Raw genomic sequence first — 21,914 nt, forward strand, 5'->3', positions numbered from 1 at the left:
CAGCCCCAAAGACCCCAGAGAAGCTTCTTTAAAACCCCAAAGCAAAATGCCTTCTTCCCTCTATTATGCTTTGATATTCATCAAGATATTTATCATTCTGAGCTGTATGTATTTAGTTACATGTCTGATCTCAGAGCTACAATATATGTTCCAAAGACAAAGTCCCTGAAGGTTAAGATCATGCCTTGTCCATTTTCTTAACTTTAGCATTCAGCTCATGATCTGGCTCATACTCAATGAGGGCTGAATGAAAGAAGGAGACAATTTAACAGCTGGCATATCTCAAAACTCTATACGCACATTATCACTCTTACCTGTTCAGTGCAAATGCATAGTGGAACTTAATGTTATGCTGGTCAGCCAAATCACACGTCGGCAGCATTTCCAGTGTTTCTACCAGCTTCACCATTGCATCATAGTCCTGTTGGCAAGAGGTCCCAAGGTGAGAAAGGCAGGAAACACAGCTCTTTGCAGGTTTTTCTGAACAGTTATGAACATGAGACCGCCTCAGCATTTAAATACAAGCCTTTCCCTACAGGCAACATTTAGTGACGTTAAAGCCCTTAAAAGAATAGCAGTGAGATTAAAAACAACAAGGTGGATGAGAGAGAAGACAGAGAAAGAATCCCTGCTATCAGAGGTCACAAAAGGACCGAGGAAAGGAAGTTAGATTCAAAGACGATAAAACAAAACAAATGAGCCCAGCAGCCAGGAAAAGCTACCACGTTTTGAGTGTAGGAGAGTTAACACCAGCAGGGCTGTGGGTTAAAATGAACGGGACATAAACATGTACGAAATCTTACAGTTATTTGCCACGTAAAGGGGGGGAACACCCCAATCCTTCCTATTTTGTCAGAAACAATCACATTCATCTAAACCAGAATTTCGCAACCTTGGCACTACTGACATTTGGGGGCTGGATCATTCTTTATGGTGGGGGCTCTGCTGTGTATCGTGGGGTGTTAAATGGCATCCGTGGCCTTGACCCACTAGATGCCAGGAGCACTTCCCCCTCCCTCCTCCAGTTGTGACAACCAAATATGTCTCCAGATACTGCCACATGTCCCCCGCTTGAGAACCACAGCTCTAAACTGCAATAATTACCCAGGGAGAAATTGCTACTGTGTTTGTCTGAGCTGTGTCCCCTCCGAGCAGTGCCATCTGCTACCATTTCAGCCGGGCTTACAATCGTTCCGGGCCAACTCGCTGACAGCCAGCCACAGTTAGCAGATGAGGACTTCCCACTGAAATCTCACGGCTGTTTTGTGGCTTTACACCTCAATGCTGCTACCCAGGGATAGGGAAGGCAGAGTATTGCAAGAAGCTTCTGGCTCACCCTAGAGCCCGAGAGTCCCACCAACGGAAGGTTATAAAGAGGAGAGATGCGTGAGAGCAAGGGCAGAAGGAAGCCAGCAACTCGACAGAAGAAAAACTTCAAAAAAGGTCATTCCCATTCTCTTGTTCCATGGGGCATAATTTAATCATCATAATTCCTAATAGCATCTGCTATTAAAATCAATTAGATGCATCTGTTTATCACCAGGGGCACAAGTTCCTTAAGTGGTTGACTCTGTTCTTGGCTCAGGTTGTAAATGGAAGCCTCTCTCGTTCAGATTTAAAGACCCGTGGCCAACAACCTCCAATATGGCTTTGTAGAATTCTGCAGATTATGTACATCGCCCTGTGTTCCTCCAAAGGAAAGGAAGGCAAGACATCCTTAGAAATGGCTCCACAGCATTAAACTTGGAGGGAGGAAACGACTGATTTCCTCCATGGTACCATATTCTACAAACCCTGTCTCAAGAACTCTCCAGAAGCCTCTGTCACCTGTCTTACAATAAACCCCGGCATTCCCTGGGTCCTGGACTTGCCTCTGCTACTCCTGCTGTCCCTTCCACTAATAGGTAGTGGTAAACAAAGAAGGAAGTGACAAAGGCCTAAAGGAAGTAGCAGAGGAGTTAAGAGCAAAGAGGACAGAGCCGGTTGCCTCAGTTTGAATCTTGACTTTGCCAACTGCTGTGTGACCTTAGGCAAGTTACTTAACTTCTCTGTACCTCATGTTCCTCATTTGTAAAATGGAGATAATCCAAGTGTACACCCCACAGGCTTATGAAGAGAATTAAGTGAATTAGGACTTGCAAAGGGCTTGGAACAACGCCTAACACAAAGTGCATATAAACTGTTTAGTTCTAATTCCTTTTATGAAGCAGTACTGTTTCTGAGATTTTGCTGGAATGGCCTTCTGATATGACAAAACCTTCTTCAATATTTCCACCACAACAGATATGTGGGGTGACTTATGACCTAGCCACATCCCTGTTTTGTCTGTAAAACAGTTACCTAACCATACACCTAGTGTAAGAGTACTTCATATGAGAAATTCCTCATGTCAAGGAAGAAGTGTGATAGCCTCAGACAAGCATATTTCATACCTGGATATCACGATAGGACAGCAGTAAATTAATGATGATGTCTGAAGTCAGAACCTCGGTAGTGTCCGTGCGGAGCTTGATGCGAGCCAGCTCCTTCACCAGTGCGTCACCCTGGTATTTCTCTCTGGCTCTCCGGATGTCATTTAACAAGGTTTCTTTGTAATAAGCACTGGAGAGGAAAACAAGAAAACCTCCAGTCGCATCCATGTGCATCCAGGACTGTGTTGCCCTTAGCAGCTCAAACAAGCTTGGTTCTCGTTGACAGGACTTAGGCTAACACATGGGGGTCTCGCCCAGACCTCAGACTCCCTGCATCCCCAAACAGGAGACACGTCCTACTTGTGAGTGACATTCTGCAAAAACTCACCACTAAACAGTAACAAAGAAATATCAGTTCATTATGACCTTGAAAATATTTTCAAACTTGACCCCATATGTATCTGGATGACCCACAGGACTTGCTACCCACCCCAGTCCATCCCCCTCTCTCTGGTATTTTCAAACACAAAGACGACAAGAAAGTACCTTACTTGAATAGTAATTTCCCCCATGATTAAGAGATTTTCACAAAGCTGAACAAAACTCCAAAGCCACGAAACAGAGTAAAATGAGAACTTCTTTAAAATGTATCTATCAGGTGTCCCCAGCTAGTAATCACAAAGCTTTTTGCAGCTGGTCGAGAGCCAGAACCTCGATGTGTCCACGAGCAATCCAAGAAGCCGTGCCTGGACGCTTACGAGCAACCTCGGCCTTTTACCCCCTACTCCCCTTGTCATTTGTGACAGCCAGAGTCTTTTCTGTAAGCAAATATAAGACATAAAACTTCCTTCATGTGGGTGTCTAGATAACAATAGGGATGTATGACAACATTTCGAGCAGTTTAAATCCACACTGGAATGTCTCACCATAGCCCCTCAAAGAACCAATGCTAGTATCTGGTATTTGGTTTAAAATCTTTAAAAATGACCGAACTTGGTATACAGAGGCCACCTTACAATGACCATAGATTGACTTAAATATGTTGTCTACACTCCAAGTAATTTTTTTTTATGGAGACTGGGCATTGCCAAGCTGTAATACTGTCAACCCATTAAGCAGCTGAAATGTTTTAACTGGAGACAGTAAAATTAGGCTGTTTCTTAAAAAGAATAGGTTCAGTAAGTAAGACTCTTCAGAGAGTGAAAAACAACACCTAACAAATGTCACTTTTAATAGTTATAAAACTATGTCAAAAAAAAGTGTTTACTGTACACAGCCTGGTCCAATGCTTATAATAAGATCTCAATGAACATTTCAGGAATTAAGTGATGTCCCACAGAAGGTGCTCTGATAAAATTATCAGTGCATTGCTTTGACTTTTATTTCCTTATTTGTCTACTGCTTGTTACCCCAATGATGAGCAAATTAGCAGATTCTACTAATGTTTAAAATTCTATGATTAATCAAACGAGTCAGTAAATTGGGTGACAGCCATTGTCCATTTGCTGGACTATAAAGGCATCAAAGCTATTAAAGTATTATTAGTTCAGCCTGACAAGTAAAAATTTATACTTTAGTTTAGACTTGTTTTCAAGGGTAATTCTGAAAAATAGTTTTAATAAACTAAGAAACCTAATAAGAATGTTAACTTGTAAGTAAGTGAACAAAACACTGAATTAAGTATGGCTTGGAGACATCATATATGTAATAAACATGCAGCCATTTCTGCCTCTGGTAACCAGGGAAGATGTTGCTAATCAATGTGGACTGAGAAATGGCTTCAGGGACTTCCCTGGTGGTGCAGTGGTTAATAATCCGCCTGCCAATGCAGGGGACACGGGTTCGAGCCCTGGTCTTGGAAGATCCCACACGCCGCGGATCAACTAAGCCTGCCCACCACAACTACTGAAGCCCGCGTGCCTAGAGCCCATGCTCCACAACAAGAGAAGCCACTGCAATGAGAAGCCCGCACACTGCAATGAAAAGTAACCCCCGCTCGCCGCGACAAGAGAAAGCCCGTGCACAGCAACAAAGACCCAATGCAGCCAAAAATAAATAAATAAATAAATTTTTTAAAAGATTAAAAAAAAAAAGAAATAGCTTCAAACCCCTTTTCCTCACAGGGCTCTGGGTAGCCTTCATCAATCTATCAAAGTTGGCATTTGAGCTGAAAATTTATCTGCCATCCCTGTTACAGATGTTTTAAACCATAAGCACCATTTACCCTCTCACTAACCCTTGCCAGGTATCCGGTAGTTCAAGGAGTGGAATCAACTAAAAGGTATTTCAAGTTCTCTGAAATTAAACCAAATCAAAAGAGTTGTTTTCCTCCTGAAACATACATGAAGTGAATGAGAAACAAACTTGAATAGACTTCTTGCAAAGACCTTGCTCATCTAGGAGACTCAAGCTAGCCTACTTCCTTGTCAGACCTGAAAAGATGATACTGAGAGAGTTCTCTCCCTGAGCTTCACTAAAATGTTCACTGTGCAATAAGACAATAGTTAGCAAGGGGGGACTGAAAGAGGCTTTCCAGGGATGTGCTGCAAAAGGTCTCCCATTTGCTTTCTATGTTGGCATGTGGTCACATATGTCTGCGTTTCCAGTCTTCTTTTCCCATTACAATCTGTAGCAGAAACTCTGTGTCCAGAGGAGAGGTGACAGGATAGAAAAAGAGAACAGACTGTTAACAAGTGTGCCCCTCACACCAACCCTACAGTAGTGACGCTCCACAGTTTGGAGAGCCACAATGCAAGCCACAGGGACGTGTGGTCCCTTACATTTCAAGTCAGTCCTGCCAGTGCTTCAGATTTTCATTTATTTTGGAAGGACAAATCCTTCTTGAGACGTAGCTTTCAGGAATAAATCCTTTAAATTGGCCACAGGCAAGAAAAAAAAACCCAAAAACTGGATCCTTTGGTTAAGTAGAATAATTTTTCTGCCTTCAAGTTTTAGAACAGGGATGTTTTAAAGACTGGTTTCTTGAGCACTGAGGCTCAAAGAGGTGAGCTAACTGTTCCAAGGCTACACTGTGAAGAATCGCCTGGCCTAGGATTCAAACCCAAACCTGTCAACTCTTGAATCACTACTCCACACTTTCTCCGACATAAATCTACCAAGAACACGTCACAGGACACGCTGAGGTCAGGATGGCTTCAGCTTGACTCAGTACATCCCCACTTTTACAGCACAAGGACTTATGGTCGGAATGACTTTGCTGACGCATTTTAACAACCTTAACAGCTGATTGGTAGTAGGGAGGAAATCACGTTCAGAAATGACCCTGAAACACAGAATCTCAGAGTTGAAAGAGCATGAAAGAAAATCAGTGACTTAAGTTCCTTATTTTCTAGATGAGACAACAGCTACAGAAAAGTTATTTGTCAAGGTCACACCGGGAGGTGGAGCCAAACACAAGCTCAACCCTGACCTCACCTCCAGTTTTATTCTCTTTCGGCTACACCTCAACGGCCCAACTTAGTGAGACAGTAAGGAACACTGGATTCAGGGATGACTTCAAAATAATTGGTTGGGGTTCCCCACTCTCTGGGCACTAAGGTCTCTTGAAGTTACGTCACCTCCATGGACGTGAAAGGAAAATTTTGGCAAAGCTCCCAGCGTTTTGACGGTTGATGGGAATTACCATGAGGTCACATGGATGTCCTTGAGAAGCCTAGTAAACCTGTCCACCAGGGGCACACACAGAGGACCCAGGATGGTGTCCCAGTTGGGCTGCATGTACTCCGAGGCACGTCTCTGGGCGTCACTCTCGCAGCAAAAATAATCAGCGCGTGGTGTCATAATGTACGGGATGAAATAATAATTTCCACCAGATGCCTGGGAAAAAGAAACAAAAATGTTTCATGAAATAATTGATGCAGAAGCACAGCTGTGGACTTGGGCAGGTGGAACCTTGGTGGGACAGGAAAGGAGAAAATGTCTGACGATGAACGACTTGCACAATATGACTATGAATCTATCATACGCAAAACAGGAAACCACTCAATTTCACAAGCTCTAACACGTGGACATACGACAAAAATTTGGTTTCAAATGCTGAACTGATCTGTATATGTTTCTGAACTTCATCAGCAAAGATTTTAGGGTTTTAAGTCTCAGAAATTACATCATTTCATTACATCTCCCCCCAAATCAGAGGGAACTTCAGCCCAATGATAACCAAGGATTACAATGTAAAGGCTTATTTTCTTTCTTTCAGCATAGGTGGAAAAGCCTTATTTGATAATTTAACCACAGGTGAACTATTTATAAACTTCGTTGAGTAAAAACTGTTTTGCTGGAAGCAGATATTACTAAATATGATTAGTCTCAGAGATGTTTTGAAAAAAAAGGATCTGTTTAAAAATTTTTATATTGTCAAACAATACTCAAGTAAAACAGTATGTTTTTTCTATGGAATGTAATATGCTTCAATAGTCAAATTGTAATCCTTTCTAAAGCATAAACACCACCTTTAAATAGCATTAAGCCCATGCTCTGTTTTTAGCAGATTTGAAGGACTAAAATATGTTTTTATATGACATTCTTCTATCAGAGCCAATCTTTTGTCTATACTGTCATAAAAAGCAACTAGGTTAAAATTTCAGACTCTCTAATTCCTTTATCTTCACTAAGTTTTTAAAGAACTTACACGGTGCCAGAAATAATTCATGTGACTTCTTCCCTTTATTTCTTCAACTAAGGGAGTTATCTAGGAATTTTGGCATAATGCAGACATAACCTTGGGAAGTACACTTTCACCAAGCATGAGAAGTCGAAGAAGCAACACAGTTTCATCTAAATTAAAAAGAAATTCATTCATCACAGAGACAACTGTCAGAATGCTACAATCTCAGATCAAACAGAAGTCTTGGGAAAACTTTCCACACTGGGGAACTAGCTTGGAACAAATACGTGACAGACATTTTAAAGTTTTCCTTTTGAATAAGATTTGCTTACACAAGGACAGGTGGCATTCTTATTTCTATCTAAATTCAAAATACAAATAATTGTCCTGCAATCCTCTCCCTCTTTTGTACCTTCTAGAGCATCTGTAGCCCTGTCACGACATGTCTTTAGGCCCTAAAATAATTCGTTAAGCAAAAATGGCTAGTGATGCCCCACTCAACCATATTTGAGACTGTCAGCAAACCTTTCCTGTTAAAGGCCAGATGGTAAATATTTCTGGTTTTGTGGGCCATATAATTTCTACTGCAACTACTCGACTCTGCTGTTACAGCATGAAAGCAGCTGCAGACAACATGTAAACACGTGAGCATGGCTATGTCCCAATAAAACTTTTATTTATGGGCACAAATTTGAATTTCATATTTTCACATGTCCTGAAGTATTCATCTTCTGATTTTTTCCCAAGCACTTAAAACTGTAAAACCCAATGTGAGCTCACAGGTCATCCCAAAACAGGTGGTGGCCCTTGTCTAACACTAAGCTTCCTGATGTTTCATGATTCCTGATAATAGGTTTGATGAGAGTACTTACCCTGCTGCAAAACAGCAGCTGGATACTGTCCCCGTGGACACCAGATATTGGGGTTAAACACCTCAAACTACAAATGTCAGTCTGTTACAAAGAGAAGTAGCAAAATTTTTGGTGTGTTGGTGATAACTGGGGAATGGGAGGAACAAAGACCCTTCCCCCTCTAGTAATATCTTCAAATTCTCAAAGACAGGTTCAAATTGCCCAGCAAAGTAAGGTTTTGGTAGGTTACAGACAAATTTCTCCATCATCTATAACAAGAAAGCCATGTTGCTAAAGTTAATTAAATTAAATGCCATTTATACACTCAGAAGTTAAACTGCTTGTTCTTCTACCTGAAATTGGTCGAGTTATGGTAAAAGATTTCCTAGTTCAGACTAAGAGGGAGAAAAGAGCTGTGTGAATCAATGAAGTCCAGAAGGTAAAAAAAAAAAAAAAATCCTTGAAGAAATAGAGTTTGCTATTTTCAAAGTTAGAGCTAGGGGGCTTCCCTGGTGGCGCAGTGGTTGGGAGACCGCCTGCCGATGCAGGGGACACAGGTTCGTGCCCCGGTCCGGGAGGATCCCACATGCCGCAGAGCAGCTGGGCCCGTGGGCCATGGCTGCTGGGCCTGCGCGTCCGGAGCCTGTGCTCCGCGATGGGAGAGGCCACAGCAGTGAGAGGCCCATGTACTGCAAAAAAAAAAAAAAGACAGATAAAAAAAGTTAGAGCTAGGCTGGAGGTGTGTTGAGCTCCTCAGATCCCCTCCCCAGAAAAACAAACATAACTGGTAACACATATTTTTTAAAAACCATTTATAGTCTCTATAAGTTGCCTTAAGAACATACAGCAAATGGAGAAACATTTACTCGAGAAAATCGAGTAAATCTTGATAAGAAGACTGAGACTCTAGTATTTGAGCTATAACCTGCTCTTCCCCTACCCTCGAGCCCAGAGTGACAATTCTACTCTGGATGGGTATAGCCAAGAAGATGGGACCCCCTCCCACCCTCAGCTTCAAGTCTCGGGTGGCAGTTTCTCCCTGGGAAGGCTAGGCCACCAGCATCCTCATTCACCACAGCCCTGTCCTGTAGAAGCTCTATTCCAGGCAAGCATGGTCAAGAGGACCAGGGCTCCATTTCTCCACCGCGTTCCCACTTGTATGGCAGAAGCTCTGTCTTAGGTGAAATAGGCCAAGAATACTGGACCCTGATCATCTATGTCCCAGCTCACATAGGGTAAAGGTTCCATGCCAAGAGAGGCAAGCTGAGAAGATCAGGGACTGCTACCCTTGCCCAGCACCCCGCTCATAGCAGGGTGTCACTCTGAGAGGGGCAGGCTGCTGCTCCCCGCTCCCCAGCTCTGGTGCAGTGGTGCAGAGGCTCTGCCTAGGGTAGAGGCATGCTGTAAGAACAGAGAGCTTTGCAGCTCTCCCTAAGGGGACTGACTTTATGTGAAACATAGCACGGAGAAGTTCAAACCTACAGGCACTGTCAAAGACAATGGAGATTTTTATGGCAAGAAATTAAGAGGAAGCTGGTAGCTCCATGATAGCAATGGGTGAAAGGTAGACAAGCTAGCAGTTTAACAAAGAGAAACAGGGGAAGAGAGAGTTATGAAAGGCTTCCTGCGGTCAGAGTGAACCTTAAAGACCAGCTTTAAAAACTACCCCTGCAAAGACGCCCAATGTTAATGATATTAGACTGTGGAACATTTATGTCTCCGGTGATTGGCAAAAACAATGAAGCAATCAGCTAACAATTAGGGGAGACTAACAACTGGATGTAATATCAGTAGAGGAAAATCAGTCAGAAACTTAACAGGGAAACTGGGGAAAGATATAGTCAAAGAGAGCCCAGCTATAAGCACTGTCATCCCCAGGTGGGGATAGGAGGGTGAGGGTAGCTGTGTGCATGTTCAAGGCTGCACCTTCTTGAGGTGTGACATCAGAGGCTGCACACTGGAGGAAACAGGCTTCACTGAACTAGTCCAGCAAAGTCACTAAACAAATAAACCTGCAAACAGGAACAAGTTCCAGGCAGGAGGGAGAAAAGTCAGTATCCAGAGTTGCTACATTATCTAAAATGTCTAGTTTTCAGCAACAAAAAATACAAAACATGCAAAGAAACAGGACAGTGTGATCTGTATACAGGAGAAACAGCAGGCACCAAGTAACTGCCTTTGAAAGGACCCCCTGGGTCCTTTTGGACTTCGGAGACAAAGACTTGAAAACTGCTACTATAGATATGTTCAAAGAACTAAGGGAAACCATACTTAACAAATTAAAGGTATAACTACAATGCATCATCAAATATAGAATATCAATGAAGAATCAGGAATTACCAAAGAAGAAGCAAATGGAAATTCTGGACTTAAAAAGCATAATAACCAAAATTAAAAATCCACTGAAGGGGCCCCCAACAGGAAATTTAAGTGGAAGAAAGAATCAGTAAACTCGTAGACAGATCAATAGGGATTATGCAAACTGAAGAACAGAGAGAAAAAAGAATGAAGAAAAGTGAACAGAGCCTCAAAGAAATGTGGGACACCGTCAAGTGCACCAACAAACACAACTCACAATGGGAGTCCTGAAAGGAGAGGAAAGAAGCAGAAAAATACTGAAAGAAATCATTGCTGAAAACTTCACAAATTTGATTAAATGAATCTACATATCCAAGAAGTTAAATAAATTCCAAGTAGGATAAACTCAAAGAGATCCACACCCAGATACACTGTAGTCAAAATTATGAGAGACAAAGTCTTGAAAACAGCAAGAGAAACAAGTGTCTTACCGTGTACAAGGGCAACCCAATAAAAAACATCTGACTTTTCATCAGAAATGGTGAATGCTAGAAGGCAGTAGGACGACATATTCAAAGTGATGAGAGGAAAAAAAAGTGAACCAAAAATCTTATATCTAGCAAAACTACCTTTTAAAAATGAAGACGAGGGACTTCCCTGGCGGTCCAGTGGTTAAGACTCCGCACTCCCACTGCAAGGGGCATGGGTTTGATCCCTGGTTGGGGAAATAAGATCCTGCACGCCATGTGGTGCACCCTTAAAAAAAAAAAATCAATCTAAAAATAAAGGTGAATCTAATGTCACTCAAAGTATACAAAGTCTCTAGAGAAAATTTCAACACCCTAATAAAGGATGTGAAAGAAAATCTGAGGGGAAATAAAGACATTTTCAGGTAAACAAAAACTGAGATAATTTGTTCCCAGCAGACCTGTCTTACAAAAAATATTAAAGGAAGCTATTCAGGCTGAAAGCAAGTGACACCAGACAGTAATTTTAATTCACATGATAAAAACAAAGTATGCAGTATAGTTAGTTATACAGGTAATTGTAAGAGACAATATAGTTGCTAATTTCTTCTTTCTTAACTGGTTTGAAAGACAATTGCATAAGATGATGTATATAATCATATGTTGGGGCCTGTAACATATAGATATGTAATATATTTGACACTAGAAGTACAAAAGATGCAGGTGGAAACAAAGCTGTATTGGAATAAGGAAACAGCACCATTTGGTAACTTGAATCCACAGAAACAAATGAAAAGAATCAGAAATGGTAAACAAACAGGTTAGTGTAACTCTATAAGTACTTATTTTCCTTTCTTCTCTCAGCTTTGTTAAAAGATAATATTATACAGAGTAATAATTCTAACAAAAATACATACAAAGATTACAACTAAATAAACCTGAGTATCCATAAGAGGCAGGTAAGTTGAAGGTGCAGGAATCCAACCTATTTGGATAGAATTGTTACAGGTTTTAAAACTATTTCCAAAACAAATATTTCTGCTGAAATCTTGACAGTCTTCCTTTAGCAAACCTATTCTACCCAAATAGCACAAAAGTTAACTTTGCCCCAGTCCTGCTCTAATCCTCAATAATGAGGTGTGAAAAAATAAGATTTTGACAAATATATGCTCTGTGCTGTCACAGGTTATGGCTCAAGTGGGCAGAGCAGCAGTGGTGGAGGCTGGTGAAAGCCTGCCCACAGCTGGAGCGGATCTGATCCTCTGAGCAAACATTTAGTCTCAGTTTGAGAAAATAAGGAGAAAGAAAGGGAACGCATGAACTCTGAAAACAACTGAACAAGTTTAACAAACAGGACTGAGGAGACAGCAGGTATCTGGAGCCTTGGGGAAGTAAAAATACTTGCTTTGAGAAAATCTTTCATAAAGTGTACATAGAAGTTTAAGAAATTTTACAGAAGGAAATTGGGACTCACGATTACATTTTAAAAAGCAATTCATAAACTTCCAAATGAAAGCACAGGCTCTTGAGTGCAGTACTTCTGTTCTTACAAAGAATAGGCCCAAACATCTTCAAATGATGGAACACATTCAGACTTTTGTTGGTGGGGGAGACGCAAAATTAAAAACATTGATTAGCATAACACATGTTCAATAGCAAACCAGGGTTGGACGTTTGTAATTGTTACATTTATAAATGGAAAATCTCAAGAATCCAGCTCATTAAAACAAATTTAACAAAGGCAGCTTAGTTTCCTACATAAAGGGGCATTAGAACCAGTATGCTAGGCACATAACTATGTAAACCCCTAATCCAAACACTCTTTAAGTATTTCCGAAAGGATGATTCTGATACAGTAAGTGAAGTCAGAGAGCAGAGTAAAAGCCACTGGTCTCTGACACTATGAGGGTAGGGAGTAGAGGAACCTGCCCTCTGAAGTTTTTAGTTCTAAACTTAGCAACTGAGATTTCCCAAACTACTACCATCTACAAATATCACCACAATGAACAGTTCATCCCGTAGCATCACTAGGTTAAATAATAGGTATCTTTAAAAAAGCTCTCATTACAAAAGTGTGGTTATAAAAATGCCATAATTTTTAATGCCTGCCTAATATACCAACTGGTGAATATATATAATGTACTTCATCATTCTATTATTTAACTTTGTTTTGAAATTTTTCTTACTATACACTGAGATGAACACCTTTGCATATGGCATAGGTGCATATTTACACTGTGGTCTTTTCCTAAGAGTAGCTTCCCAGGAGTGAGATTACTAGAGCAAGTTTAAGGTTCCTGATATGTGTGGCCAAGTTGCTGCCAAAAAGGATGGAGCAATTTATACTCCCACTGGTAGTATATGAAGGCACTTCAATTTCACCACTGTCTCAGGAGAGCTAGGTAGTGGGTTTTTTTTTTCACATTTGCTAAGTTAGGTAAAAAACAAGTAACTTATGATTATTGAAATAGGAAGTCAGTATCATATCAGCTCAAGTGGAGCAAGATAGTAGACAATGTGTATAGCCAAAGATTGAATCCCAACTCTGCTCCATACTAGATGATGACCTTGGAAAATGTACTTATCCACCTAAACTTCAGTTTTCTCATGTTTAAAATGAAGACAATAATACTGTCAATTTCTTTAAGTGATAAAGGCTTAAAGACGGTCATGGCACATAGTGGACATCCAATAAAAGTACTAGCTATGTTAGATAGTTCTAGACCAGACCAGACCGGGAATTCTGAACCCGGAGCCCATTAATTCTCGGGGGTCTGTGAACTTGAATGAGAAAAAAAAATTCCACCTCTGTCATCATTTGCCTTTAATTAAAATGCAACACAGTCTCCGATCAGGAATGTAGGTAACCCATTCTTGTTTTAGCAGGACATGGGACTTTGTTACTAATAGAAATCACAGAATTTTTCACGTCATATTACAGTTCCTACAGAGATCTCAAAATGACTTTTATACTTATCACTACTCCAAAATTATGACAGTTTTTAGACTTGCTGCTTCATTTTATTATTTGAGACATCAGTAAAGGAGGACATAGATTACAATATACAACTTTAAAAATATTTTTGATAACCATATTTCAGTATAAATACAGTCATACTGAAATATAGTTGGTCTCCTTTGTAATCCTTTGTATTTATTTAAGCACTTTAAGATACATTCTGAGAAGGGGTCCATAGGCTCCTCCAGATTGACAAAGGAGTCCCAGGCCCCCAAAATTTAAGAAACCCTGCTCTGGACTCCAAGCAGATGTTTCACATAGAACAGCCTACCTGTAGCCCTAAAACATCAGAGATTCTTCAGTGGGCTTCATATATGAACATTTCCATGATAATAGTGTGAGTCCCATCCATAAACAACTGTCTGGATTCTCCAGGACAGCCCAGGAGAGCAGAGCATGTTGGGGTCCCAACCTAATTGCCCATCAGGTTCAACCATGGCCACTAACCAAGAACACGTGGGACGCACCCCACAGCAGGCTCCTCTGCAGGCACCCTGTGCAGAAGGCCAGTGGCCCAGGAAGGCCAGCACAGAAACACAAGTGAAGGGGCCTCATTACACCAGCACTTAGTTTTGTGTATGGCTAGCAGCAGCTCACATAGTTGGTCAAAAACAGCACAAGTTTTATAAATTAATTCTTTGGAGCAAATAAAATGTGTAAGAATTTATCCCAACCAACTCATGATGAGACTTTCAGCTTGACCTTCCAGGGAACATTTTAAAAGTAATGATACAAACATTTAATCAGTCAACAAATGGCTTACTCAAAAGAAGGGGGCAAAATCTAAGGCAGATGGAAGGTGGTTTAATACTACCCATGAGGTAAGCTGATTTCTGAGCACTTATGGAAGAATGCATACCTTGATTGCCGGCAGATTCAAGCTTTGGAGCTTAAATCTTGTAATACAAATGGACTGCAAATCCTTAGTGAAAACTAGAATTTAAACAGCATAGAAAATTGTTCCCAAGAAAACTTAGGGAGCAAATGCGCAAACCTAAGACAATTAAAAAATTATTTAACATAACCATGTCTGACAAAGTCAATTTACTAAGGAAGAAAATCTAGGTCAGGTATCACTCTAAAACAAAATGATTACAAGGTACAATTCTTTGTCTAGTCAGTTAAAGGAGAATTTTTAAAAATCAGCATGCTTGCATATCAGGGAAATGCATTTTTTTTAAGATCAATGCAAATAGCATTCTACATTGCTATCTTTCTATACTGGCCTGGTCATAAGAGGAACAAATGCATATACAGAAGCTGAGTAACAATTTCAGTTGGATAATCAGACTACTGGGCCACTGAAAGGTGAATGAAGAGGCCCCTGCTGGGAACATGCCATGTAGCACCAGCTGAGCTATTCCAAGAGTCCACCTGCTTTGTTCAAATAACAGAATAGCTATCATAAAGTCAGAGAATTATTTCAGAGCTGGCACAAGTCACAGTAATCACCTTATTAATAATCAGCTCATTTTATAAGGGAGGAAACCGATTCCCAGCAAGGTCAACCAACTGGCCCACAGATGACCACAGAGCCAGGCAATCTCATGTCCTCCCCCTCCCTTCCTACACTTCTTGTCACTGTCAATCCAGCTTAATTCTGAAATATCCTTAAATAGACACGGACATGACATACAAAACAAAATGCCCAACACCAACAGATGAGTGAATGGTGAAGTTTATGGTATGTGAATTACGTCTTAAAGAAAATAAATGGGTATCATGGGACACTAAAGACTTATTCAGTTAGTAGGCAGAATTAAATATTTCTATCTCAGTTCTGACATTAGCCCTGTGAAATGTGACATTACTCCTGTGATATTCAAGAGGTACAGAGAAAGTTTTATGGTTCACACCTCCAGAGTACTCCAACTTATTTATTTATTCAGAGTACTCCAATTTAAAGGAGAACACAGACCACAGGCATGAAGGGGAAAAAAAGACAAAGACTTGAACAGAGAACTTAAGATGAGGTAGAAATAAAAAATAGCTATACAAATGAAATAAATATTCAAAGGGCAGAAATTTTTACATAAATCACATTCAGTGCGTAAAATAAAATTCTCCATCTACTATGAGAGCTAGCCTTCTTGTTTGAAATTGAGTCTTCATATTAAAAGTGGTAGAAATTCTGATTCTGAATTCAGAAAACCCAAAGGATATGGAAAGCAGAAAAGAAATTTAATTGCCTTTTTACCAAAGTGTCCCTAAGCAATCGACATCATCCTTGGTAATTCTGGATCCCAAGCCAAAAAAAACTGAAGAACTGAGGAAGGCAAGAGGGAAGGACCAGGAGACATTCTGTTATTCTAAACTTGAGGCCTCAGTGTGCTTGTAAGCCAGGTAAAAGACTTCCAGTATTGTAGACAATACCCCCAATACTGCCAATGTCTGTTTCTCAAAGAATTTTCACTTCACTGGGATCATAGAGGTAACTATTTTGATGGGAACAGTGAGCTTCTTTCAAATCTCACTGGCTTTCCAGAGGAAAAAACTACTTACCTAGTCCAGAGGTCAAGAACCAGATTAGTTTTTTAATAAGGTGTTTTTTAGTAACATGATCCTAGCTTGGAAATTTAACTCTGCTTTTAAAAAACCATCTCTGATCTCTAGCTTTAGGACATGACAAATGAAAGTAAGGTCTAGTTTACTTTGAACAATTTCTTCTACAAGTATTGGGTGGAAAACCTCATCTTCTGCTAGTAATTCTCCTGGGGAACAAGGAAGGTTTATGTCCCCATGCTTCCTCTCTGGTGAGGCTACGCACAGCTTCCAAATAATTTCCCACCAATTCAAAGGAAAAAATTATTTCTGTGCATCTCAGCTTTCGAGGTACATGCTTAGTCTTGGGGTATATATGATTTACATATGTCTCAAGTAAAATGATTATAAGCTGGTGGACACTCAGGCGTACACCCACATCCCCCCTTCAAGGAAGGACGTGCTGCCCCAGCTACCAGGAGCATTGTAGCTCTCACCCCTGCTGTCAGCCCCTTCTGGAACTGCCTCAGCTGCAGAGAGCACTTCACTCAACGTCACTCTCCTTCCAGTGAGGGATGGATACAGGAGAATAAAGGCCTGGCCATCCCATCCCAACTCAGAACTACTCCAAAAGGTCATTCCAGCTCAGAGCTCCCCAGAGGGGATCGGCCAAGGCTGCCACTGAGCCTGCATCCCAGTTGGATTTCTCTCTCTTCCCAGTCCTGCTTCCTGCCCTCCTCTCCCTCAGAGGTGATCCCAAGGGCACTCCTCAATAAATCTGTTCACTAAACTCAGTCTCAGAGTCTACTTCCTGTAGAGAATCAACCTGCAAAATATAACGTAACTTTGAAAGTATGGTTATATTTACAAAGGAAAATTAAAACAAAGAATACCTGTGGACTATGTACAATAATAACAAACTACCAGGAAGTTCCAAGGTTTAATAGATAAAGTAGTCTCTTGGGGTTGGCTACATTTTCACTCTTGTTTTCATAAAGGCTATATTTTCACTCTTTGTTTTTGATTATTCATCATATAAATATGTCTTCTGAAGTGATAAAATGCTGAAAGGGTCTATCTTTGTTATCTCTAAAGCAGTAGAAGATAGCCTAAGAATGAAAATGGATGAAAATAATATATGAAGTCATTTTTATGGATCTCTGATCAAAAACTGAATTACATTTTAACTCAAATACTGAATTACGAAGCAAAATACGATGTGTTAAATATTTCTGTGAAAGGTATTTCTTTTTAAAGTTTTTTAAAAAATATTTACTTATTATTTATTTTGGTTGTGCTGGGTCTTAGTTGCGGCAGGTGGGCTCCTTAGTTGCAACACATGGACTCCTTAGTTGCGGTATGTGAACTCTTAGTTGCAGCATGCATGTGGGATCTAGTTCCCTGACCAGGGATCGAACCTGGGCCCCCTGAATTGGGAGCGTGGAATCTTAACCACTGCGCCACGAGGGAAGTCCCGAAAGGTATTTTTTAAAAACAAATCTTGAAAAGGAAATTAAGAAAACAGTTTCATTTACAAGAATATCCAAAAGAATAAAATATCCAGGAATAAATTTAACTGAGAAGGTAAAAGACTTGTACACAGAAAGCTATAAAACATTGCTGAAAGAAATTAAAGGGGACCTAAATAAATGGAAAGAAACCCTGTGTTTTTGGATTGGAAGACTTAATATTGTTAAGTCTTAAAGTGATAAACAGATACAACACAATCCCTATCAAAATTCCAATGGCCTGTTTGTAGAAATGGAAAAGTTGATTCTCAAATTCATATGGAACTGCAAGTGGCCCCAGATGGCCAAAACTGTGTTGAAAAAGAAGAACAAAGTTGGGGGAATCAGATTTCCTAATTTCAAAATGTACTATAAAGGTACAGTAGCCAAAACAGCGTGGTACTGGCATAAAGGTAAACATACAGGTCAATGGAATAGAATTTCAAGTCCAGAAACAAACCCTTACATTTATGATCAGTTGGTTCTGACAAAGGTGCCAAGAAAATTCAATGGGGAAGGAATAGTCTTTTTTTTTTTTTTTTTTTTTTGTGGTATGCCGGCCTCTCACTGCTGTGGCCTCTCCCGTTGCGGAGCACAGGCTCTGCACGCGCAGGTTCAGCGGCCATGGCTCATGGGCCCAGCCGCTCCGTGGCATGTGGGATCTTCCCAGACTGGGGCACGAACCCGTGTCCCCTGCATCGGCAGGCAGACTCTCAACCACTGCACCACGAGGGAAGCCCAGGAATAGTCTTTTTAAGAAATGGTGCTGCGACATCTGGATAGCCACATGCAAAAGAAAGAAGCTGGACCCCTACCTCACACCAGACACAAAAATTACCTCAAAATGGGTCAGAGAAATAAATGTAAGAGCCAAAACTATAAAACTTTAAAAGGAAACATAAGAGTAAATTCTTCATGACCTTGGGTTAGGCTAAGAGTTCTTAGATACAACACCAAAAGCATGAGCCATAAAAGAAGTAATTGATAAAGTCTCTGATAAGAGCCTTGCTTCCAGAATACACAAAGAACTCTACAGCTCCACAGTAAGACTAAAAACTCCAACTAAAAATAAGCAAAAGACTTGAATAGACATTTCACCAAAAAAAGACTAAGAATGGCTAATACGCACATGAGAAGATGCTCAACATCATTACCCACTAGGGAAATACAAAACGACAATAGGATACCACTCCATACTCACTAAAATTGATACAATAAAAAGACAGACAATACCAAGTATTGATGATGATGTGAAGAAGCCAGACCTCTCATTGCTGATGGAAATGTAAAACGGTACAGCCACCTTGAACATTATTTTGATAGTTTCTTACAAAGTCAAACATATATTTACTATATGATCCAGCAATTCCATTCCTAGGTATCTACCCAAGAGGAATGAAGACATATTTGCAACACAAAGACTTGTACTTGAATGTTTATAGCAACATTATGAATAATAACCAAAAAGTGGAGACAATCCAAATGTCCATCAACTGGGGAATATATAAATACAACGTGTAATATCCATACACTAGAGTACTTTTCAGCAATAAAAAAGAACTACTGATACTTGCTACATCATGGGTGAACCTCACAAACATCATGCTAAGTGAAAGAAACCAGATGCAAAAGACCACATTATTGTATCCTTCCATTTCTATGAAAAGTCCTGAAAAGGTAAATCTATAACACATAAAGCAAATTAGTGGTTGCTTGGGGCTGGGATGGGAACAGGCATTGTCTGGAAACAAGTATATTTTGGGGTGATGGAAATGCTCTAAAACTGGGTTGTAGTGACGGCTGCACCACTCTTAAAAATCACTGAGTTGTGTGTACACAGGTGCATTTTACGGTATGTCAATTATACCTAAATAAAGAGTTTAAAAAACCCCCCTGGAACACGAGGCTATGAGCATCAGCTGAAAAAGAGGTGAGCACAAAAGGTGATACTGTGTTGCCAAAGTACAGAAGGGCCGAGAAGGGCTGCAGGTCTGGTCCAGCCCAAAGCCTAGAGATTGGCTTCCCATACTTTACATCCCTGCAAAGCAACTGCTCCTAGAAATGGCAGCAAATGTAGCCATCTGTGATGGCTACTTTTGTGTGTCAACTTGACCGGCCACAGGGTGCCCAGATTAAACATTATTTCTGGGTGTGTCTGTGAGGGTGCCTCTGAATGAGATTAGCATCTGGGTCAGTGGACTCAGTCAAGTAGACCGCCCTTCCCACTGTGGGTGGGCACCATCCAATCCACCGAGGCCTGACCAGGACACAAGGCAGAGGAAGGAGGAATTTGCCCTCTTTTTCCTGCCTAACTGCTTGATCTGGGACACCTCATCTCATCTTCTCTGATCTACACCATCGGCTCCCCTGGTTCTCAGGCCTTTGGACTTAAACCGAATTACACCACTGGCTTTCCTGGGTCTGCAGCCTGCAGATGGTAGATTGTTGGGCTTCTCAGCCTCCATAATTACATGAGGTAATTCCTCATAATAAATATCTCTATCTCCCTCTTTCTATATCTCCAATTAGCTCTGTTTCTCTAGAGCAGGGGTCCCCAACCCCTGGGCCGCGGACCGGTACCAGTCCATGGCCTGTTAGGAACCAGGCAGCCACGCAGGTGAGCGGCAGGCAAGCGAGTGAAGCTTCGTCTGCCACTCCCCACTTCTCCCCACCGCTCCCCATCACTCGCATTACTGCCTGAACCATTACTCACATTACCACCTGAACCACCACCCCTGCCCCGGTCTGTGGAAAAACTGTCTTCCACGAAACCGGTCCCTGGTGCCAAAAAGGTTGGGGAACTGCTACTCTATAGAACCCTGGCTAATACACTATCCCTCTACCAAATGAAGCCGAGTTCCATTCATTATCAGGCACAATTCTAGAAACATAAAATACTACCTGAAGACAGAGATCTAAAAGCATCTTGGTTTCCATATATTCATAAATCACTTCAAGCACCCAGCTGCATGTTCAGTGTGTGGCATTTAATCTGTACCTGACTCACAGGACTTTATAATTCACCAACTACAACTATGTTGTATCTCTCTTTCTTAAAGCTATCCAATTATCACAGACCCACAATTCATCAGATTCTCTCTCAAAACCTCTGGTGTTACACGATCCATACCCCTGCTTCCAAGCAGCATTACCTCCATCCATATGGAGGCGACAAGTGAACAAACTCTTCTTAAATGTCAGCTGATTTACTTTGACATTCTATTTCAATGTTTAATCACCATTACTTGTGAGATGTCCATTCTGCTGACCCCAAGCTTTTTTCAGTTTGCCCTACTTCCATGACATCTGGAGTAGAAGTAACAGCTTCCCTGCTTCCTGAAAAGGGACAACATTTGAAAATGACCATGAACAATACCTCCTGAGGTTTGCTTCCCTTCAACTTTTCCTCTTAGGTGCTATTTTCAACCCTTCCAGTCACCTCTGGTCCTTTATTTTGTTCTCCTGAATGCTCTAAATTTTCATACCCCATCAAGCATGACAACCAGTCCTGGGCACAGAATTCTAAAGTAATGCCAAATACAGCAGGGAGATTCATTGCCAAATCGTTTAGAATAAGTTTGTTCCTAAAAAACAAACAAAACAAACAAAAGCCTAGGGAGAATGATGCTGCGGTAGAATTATCAAGAATGTGAAGGAATTTCTGGGTGTTTAGACAAGGGAGAACATACCAGAAGGGAGGGCATGTAGTAGAATGGTAACAGAATGGCACTAAGTCTCCCCGAGAACAGGATTTCTAGACTCTGACACAACTAACAGTCAGGATGTAAAAATAAAGAGTTTTCTTCCTTGCACCTTGCCTGAATGTAATTCTTGTTTTAAGGAATAACTGTTTCCTAGACATTCCTTGTATTAAACCCAAGTTACGTCTTTTCACTTGTACAACAAATATGGAACACGGACAATGAGTGCTGGAAGTTATCTATGAACGAAACGCCAGAGTTCAACCTTTTCATTTTACTGCCGAGGGCACTGAGGATTGGGGTGGGGGATGGAATGACTGCCTGAAGTTACTAAGAGACAGAGCCGGGACTACACCCTGTGCCTCCCAGCCTCAGGCCCAATCTCCTTTGACTGGATTCCTGTCTCCAAGAAGGAGGTAATTTAAGAAATCAAGATCTAGAAAGAACAGGAAAGAGCCCATAAGTGGGCAGTATTAGCATGTAAATGGGACAAAATGAAGCGACAAATCTTCCCAGTTCTTTTCCCAAGGAAACCACCTTGATGCCTTATT

The 21,914-nt window shown here is 40.9% G+C and overlaps 1 protein-coding gene across 1 annotated transcript in view; it reads right to left on the bottom strand.

Moving 5' to 3' along the window:
- Positions 1-21,914, bottom strand: part of MAP3K15 (mitogen-activated protein kinase kinase kinase 15) — a 143,103-nt gene that overhangs the window by 86,045 nt on the left and 35,144 nt on the right. The window contains 3 exon segments of the mRNA XM_029241260.1: positions 315-421; positions 2,433-2,601; positions 6,055-6,248. Of these exon segments, the coding sequence (XP_029097093.1) occupies positions 315-421; positions 2,433-2,601; positions 6,055-6,248 (470 nt within the window).

Source organism: Monodon monoceros, unplaced genomic scaffold (genome assembly GCF_005190385.1).
Source record: "Monodon monoceros isolate NGI ecotype Baffin Bay Population unplaced genomic scaffold, NGI_Narwhal_1 Super_Scaffold_22, whole genome shotgun sequence".
Lineage (NCBI taxonomy): Eukaryota > Metazoa > Chordata > Mammalia > Artiodactyla > Monodontidae > Monodon > Monodon monoceros.